We start from the raw sequence: 6623 nt of genomic DNA on the forward strand, positions 1-6623 counted from the left end.
CAACAGAACAAGGTTTCACACTGAGGAAGGATCAACACATTGAGAGACTTGTCATTAAATTGTCAGCATATATGCTGTATTATGCTACAATGTGTCATTTTGTAACTTTTTTGGTTGTTGGTGTGCAACCAGGTTGAAACACACTGGTTTAGGGTACCGTTAGCTTTCTTAAGAAACACAGGGTATTTTATAGGATATGATGGAAATGCAGGTATATGGTACAAAGATGCTTATCAGAGGCTAGGATGTTATAGGTCTAGAGAGTGTAAGACATGGATGATAACATATAGGTTAATTCAGTATGTGTGGTACTTTATATTTACTTTCATGTATTTATTTTTTGTTTGTTTTGGGGGAAAGATTGTAAGTCTATTGTCTGATCCCCACTCCGGAGCAGAAGGTGGCGGTAATGCACCGATAAAATCGATGCCAACTGATGTAAAATCAGTAGAAGAAGAAAATGTCAAAGACGTGTGTTTGGATTGTAACTTTGACATGTTTGCATTTATTTATTGTTAAACAAACGTTGACCCAACACGGTGGTCGTTATTGTTCATGCGGACATCTATCACGCTACATATTTAAATGACAGATATCACGAGGCTTAGTTTTGTCTGTAAATAATCAACCTGTTCACAGCCAACTGTTTGATCTTTAGGCTGAGATTTAGTTGGAGACGACAGTATTATTGCAGCAGCCTCCCACTCAAGCAAGCTAAGCTAATGCATCTATCACAACATCATTCAGCACTGACAGTGAATATTCACGTACAGTGTGTGAAAGCCTTGGTTTACCCGCGGTACATGTTTCTGTATTTTCCCGTTTCTCTTTACACGAGACAGCGAGTTTCTTTCGTGGTGTCTGAGTCCCGAGAGGGGGCGGGGTTTTTACGATGATTCGTTGCCGGCCTGGTGACGTATGCTGTACTATAGCAGTTGGGGCCCTGCGCATAACCTCTCAGGCAGCACGACTGTTGTCCCTGGTAGCTCCCCTAGCCCTTATTTATATTTAGATTGAGTTTAGAGAAGATTGGCCTTTTGCGTAGTTTCATAGTTTGTTTATTTCACCTCTTTTATGTCCATGGATTTTCAAAATAGGCAGAAAAAGGTCCACCTGAGAGACAAGCTCAGGGCAAAAAAGCTCTCCTAGAAGTAGGCGTGCCTGGGATTTGTTTACGCAGCTGAGGGTGACAGGCAGCTCCGCTGGTGTGTGTCCCGGGCCTACTACCTGTAGTTAGCCACACAAGTGACCACTAAAGACGATAGTGGAGAGTAAAGTCAGAGTTTTATTTTGAGTCAGTGGAAATTCTTCATTTGAACGTCAAGTGGCGGGACTTTCGCGATAACGTTAGCCCGTAGTCCTTCTTCCGCGAGGCCTTTGTTCAACAAGTTAGCAAACTAACCAGATGTGAGCCGTGAACTTTCCAGACCAAAGCTCGCTAACAAGTAACTATCCAGCATGGAAATACTCGGAGACTACGTTGTTCTTGGGCTAACAGTTACTAAGCTAACATCGTTGCGTAAATGCTCTAATTTTTAAATAGTCTTGACAGCGAATTAGCTTGACGTTACGCAAGTTACGTACTTAAGAGTAGCAAGCCCCTGATTTGTACAACAAATAAAAGGGTGTGCTCGCCTCGGTGATTGGTCATTATGGGTTTGTTGTCATTGTGCTGAGAAATCTTTGCAGTCAGATCCACAAACAAAGGTTGATGCTCCAGAAATAGCTGGATCAACACACACTGTGCTATGACTTTTGTCTGTAATTATTGCTGGTTTTATTTGACACATGCAGGTTTGTAGTTTACTCCACACTTGGACAGATACAGCAGCAACCTGTATGCCATAATAGGACTATTCACTGTGTAGTAAATACGCAGGGTTTTTGTAATTTACGTGTTTATTTAAGGCCAGCATCATATTGAGGTAAGGTTCTTACCTTAAGTAAGCTCTTTTCCCTGTCTAATAGATCTGTGGGCCGGGTAATGCATTGAGGCAGCAATGGAGACCACGGGCAGTGCCACTGAAGGCGACCCTCTGAAGAGGGGAGAGGACGGGGCAGAGACGGGAACAGTGTCATCAGCATCAGAGCTGAAGAAGAAGAAGAGTTGTAAGGAAGTCTTGGGTTTTTCCAAACTGACCCATTGGCGAACTGCAGTCTTCTTCTTCTCCTTGTTCCTCTGCCTCACCATAGTGTTTGCCTTCTCATTCATCATCCCCTGTCCCGTCAGACCACAGTATCTCGTTAGCTGGAACAAGACTTTCTCTGAAGCAGGTGTGTAAAACTGTGTGCTTTTCACTGCTTGGTAGTGTTGTATCGTTTGTGGGGCTTCACTACTTTTACCTCCCTCTCTGCCACAGCGACCTATGACTTCCTAGCTATTGAAGATGCGAGCAAAGACAAGGTGATGGATGTCCTGTTTGTCATCAAAAACACAGAAGTCAGTCTAAACAAGACATGTACTGACGCAGGTATAAAGTGTTCAATTCAATTTCAATTATTCATTAATTGGGAGGAAACAATGTGTAATTCAGAGACACTCTGTGTTTTTCAGGTCTTTCCTCGCCATGTGTGTTTGTGTTGGCAGTGGATGGGACCGATGGACAGACCCTGTGGGAGCGCCCGCTGGCCCCCGAGTTCCACTGGGCCCAGTGTGGTCTGGATGAGGAGACAGGCAGAACCTGGGACTGTCTGCTGTCCCATTCTGACAAACTCACAGCTGTCGACAAATACTCTGGTTGGTGACTCATTACTCTGTATTATGTATACTATCGATTAAATCGCATTTTCACAATGTGCATTTGCGATACAGCTTTTGCAGATCTATGCAATCGTAGCAACACAAATATTTTCGAATTCGTTGTAACAATTCAAGCAAGGATATAAAGCAACTAAAATCAGATGCACTGAATCCGATTGAGTGTCCCTTTCCTGTGTGATGCGTCTACAGGTGAGATCATGTGGCAGCAGCCTCAGCCCCCCGGTCTGAACGGCACCGTGCCTGTTCTCATTGTCCCAGATCTGGATGGGGACAAGGTCAGCGATGTGGCTCTGGTGGCATATGACAACACGCAGGTAAACACCGATGATGTCATGCATTTACTTCCTTGCTTTGCTCCTTGCTTACAGTGCAAGGATTGAGTCACATTGTATTTTTGAGTTTTCGTTTAACGATGATGCTTTCTCACGTCATATCTGCAGACTCAGCTGGCATTCCTCTCAGGGAACACAGGCGTCCAGATAGGCTCTACGGTTGTTCTCGACTCCACAGAGACGGCCAATCACCTTCTCCATCGCACGAAGGAAGGTTCTTACTATGTGCTACTGCAAAAAGGTTCGTGTCTTAAACAAGCTTTGACATAATTCAGACCAGATAATATCTTTTCCTGAAGGAGGAGTGCTGCACTGCATCTCAATAGTTAAGATGTGTTAGACGTGTAGAAGAGACAATAACTCAAAAACTGTAAGGAAGTAAAAAAGCTGTTATTACCTCTATGAAAAGGAAAGCTTAACTTCAAGTTCCAATACAACTGTTGTACATAGATACTACTGGATGTCCTATACACTTGATGGCAGCAGAGAGTAATCTTGTGCTCATTCACAGACACGGGCGTGTATGGACTGGCACTGTGGAAGATTGCTGCCAAGGCTAAAGCAGGGATGGAGGTGGGCCTCAAGAAGGACAAACGCTGGGAGAAGAATGCCAGCGCAGCATCTGGCCTCGTGCCCGTCTACGAGTAAGAAGCAGAATACATTCGCCTTTTGGTTATCACTTCAACAACAAAGATTTCTCTCAACAGCACGCCGTCATCGTGGCTTTAGCCAGAAACTTTTGCTCATATTTATTTCTGCTTTGTAGATCTGATTCAGTGAGACAAGTGCTAAGAATAGGAGTAACAGGTGGTACACCCGACCTGCTGCTGGTGACAGGAAACGAGGTGGCGGTAGTTGATGGAAAACATTTGCAGCTACTGTGGAGATTCAATACGAGCTCAATCCTCAGGTAACCCTTCAGTTTGATTTTTGTATTGTACATACGAATGAATCTGTTTCAGCACAATGCAAGATAATGTTTTTGGCTCGGAACCAAATTGTGTTGTCAGAAAAATCTCATCTGTAGATACATTCTGGTCATGTGAACCATATGATGTCATTATAACCACGCTGGTTGAGTCAAATGAATCTTCTCCTCTGCGTTGACATTCGTTCAGTGAGCCCTCCTTTGGCCACTTTAACAAAGACGACGTCCTCGATGTTGTGGTCGAGGAGGATATCGGCAACAACACAAAGAGGGTAAGACGTACCTAAATGTAACTTTCCGCCCAGCTTCTCTAATACGGTGATGCATTTCGAATCATGCATTCACTGTACCACTGTCTGTGTGGTATGCAGGTAATGATTCTTGATGGGAAGTCCGGTGGTGTGCTGTGGGAAGTCAGCCTTTTGGCCAGTCCTAACTCGCCGAGACCCGCCGCGATACACACCACCAACTCCTTCTCAGTCTTTATGTTTTGGGGCATGCTGCCCTCAGTGACCAACTCATCTGTAAGTACGCTGTCTTCATTAAAAATATGCATGTTACCGGATTTTTACACTTAATGCTAATCAGACTCAAATGTTTCCTTCCAGGAACCATTTGCAAGTGATCGACATTCTTACTTGCTCCACCCTCTCTATTCTAAAGTCCTCCTGCAGTCGACCAATGTCATGGACCACATCATAACATTTAAAGGTGCTGGTGATTTTCCTATGCTTTAATCAGGTGATATTGTCTTATAACAACTTGTGAATCAGTGGTTGGAGGGATGGGGAAACACAGGGTCCAGCTCTTTGTGTGACTGTGTTTGTGTCTCAGCCACTCTGTTGGAGAATGGACGCCATGCTGCCTACATCCTGCTGACAGGTCCTGGCACGGAGGGAGCTGAAGGCACCGTGGTCCTCAGCAAGCGAAAGCTGAAGCAGGACGTCCCAGACAGCAAAGTGCGCCCTATTGGTCCCGGCGGAAGTACAGAGACCGATGAAGTCATCAGAGAGGCCTTCAGTCGTCTCCGCTTCAGCGATTGGTGAAAGGACCAACTGTAAAATGTAGAGTGTGTCCTCAGTGTTGAAACCATTTCGGCACAGCTGACTTTATGGTGGCTTAATTAAAAAAACAAAGTGTGTACACTAGCTATGACTTTCAAACTGCTGACAACCAAAAAAATCCTTTTGTGTTGAGAGACTTGGGTCGACTTGATTTGACAGAGCTCTTCCATTAATCTCCATTGGACAAACTTGGCATTATATGTTTTCAGACTTGACTGCATCCACACTATCACGAGTTTGATCCGACAATCGCACAGCATGTCTGCTCCTCTCCTGCTGATAAATCCATCAACAGTTCCTGCCATGCACTACTGTTTCTAGCACTTTCATGCATTAATGCAAAGCTCTTTTTTTTAATTGCAGAGGCTGGATTATTATTTGAATCTATGCACCTTTATCATATTGGGCTTTGAAAGCAGCAGGTGGTAGTTCAAAGTGTATTTTAAATGATGGCAGCCTAAAAGGCACAATCGTAGGGCTTTTCTCTTGGTATCTTTCCTAAAACTTGTGCAGTACAACAGACAGATGTATGCTGAAACTTGAAATATGACAGAAACCCCACCAACCTTACACTATGTGGTTACATTTTCTGTTTGTAGTCAATGGCACTGTCGATAATCAAGATGTGTGTCCTTAACGTTTTTAATCCAAGATGCTGTACCTAGTGATGCTCTTGAATGCACACTGACTTAACCTTTGAGGCACTCAATGCTGTGTCTCAAAGGTTCTCATAATATTGAGTTACTGCTGTGGGTTTTGTGTCAGTGATGTGTTTTAGTTTTAGTTAAAATGAGCTTCCTGTTTTTGCTGTACATTAGTGTATTGAACCTGTGGGCCTTTTGTCAGAGCTCACGTTTCTCTCTCTGGCTCTGTTTTCGTTTGAGCAATATTAAACTATTTAAAAATAACTGTCATTGTGTCATCTCAAATATGTTTTATTACAGGAGCAAATACAGTGAAAGTAGAAACTACCTGTAGAAAGTGCACTGTTCGGCTCAGAATATTTTCTTGAGCCTGTATTCACCACCAGTGGACTTCAGGAAAAGAACAAGTTAAATACTTGACCAAACAAAAACTGCCGAATTAATAAATCCTTTCAAGACTAATTTCGTCATAAAAAACAAGTTAGTCATTTGGTTTATCTTATGTCAAACACAATGAAATACTTCCCAGTGACTTCATACTTTCAGAAGACAAAATAGCTTGTGCCCTTATCAATAACATATTGTGTGGTAAAGTACAATCTTGGTAAATGCATTGCCACGGAGAACAGCAGCCATGCGCACTACAGCGCAGAGCCAGTCCATGGATGTATGGAAGTCAGTCACGTATCACTGTACAGCTCACGCCCATAATAATTGCAGCGTGTCGCTTTTTCACCATTACTCACGACCGATCACAAGCTCGTGCCTCCCTAAATTAATTCGGGGGAAATGGAAGTCGCTCCCTGTAGGCAGGTAATCAGGTCTTGAAACACGTAGCCCACCTGACATATTTGGGGAAAGGCGCACAAACGGCGCGCCACGAGAAGATGAGAA

General features: G+C 43.6%; 1 protein-coding gene across 3 annotated transcripts; it reads left to right on the forward strand.

Annotated features, from left to right (window-relative positions):
* The first annotated feature begins 1166 nt into the window (after nt 1-1166).
* Nucleotides 1167-5993, forward strand: fam234a (family with sequence similarity 234 member A). Of its 3 annotated transcripts, none has more exons than XM_031843727.1 (12): nt 1167-1205; nt 1969-2274; nt 2361-2471; nt 2555-2737; nt 2951-3075; nt 3202-3334; nt 3605-3737; nt 3860-4003; nt 4212-4293; nt 4393-4545; nt 4630-4732; nt 4856-5993. In XM_031843727.1, the coding sequence occupies exons 2-12, from the start codon at nt 2001-2003 to the stop codon at nt 5065-5067; spliced, it is 1653 nt and encodes a 550-aa protein (XP_031699587.1). In that variant the 5' UTR covers nt 1167-1205; nt 1969-2000; the 3' UTR covers nt 5068-5993. The 3 variants fall into 3 exon arrangements, with proteins under 3 accessions (XP_031699587.1, XP_031699586.1, XP_031699588.1); XM_031843726.1 differs by having other exon boundaries at nt 1181-1445; XM_031843728.1 differs by having other exon boundaries at nt 1181-1294.
* The last annotated feature ends 630 nt before the right edge of the window (nt 5994-6623 follow it).

Source organism: Anarrhichthys ocellatus, unplaced genomic scaffold (assembly GCF_004355925.1).
Source record: "Anarrhichthys ocellatus isolate YVR2014 unplaced genomic scaffold, GSC_Weel_1.0 scaffold4, whole genome shotgun sequence".
NCBI classification, from domain to species: Eukaryota; Metazoa; Chordata; class Actinopteri; order Perciformes; family Anarhichadidae; genus Anarrhichthys; species Anarrhichthys ocellatus.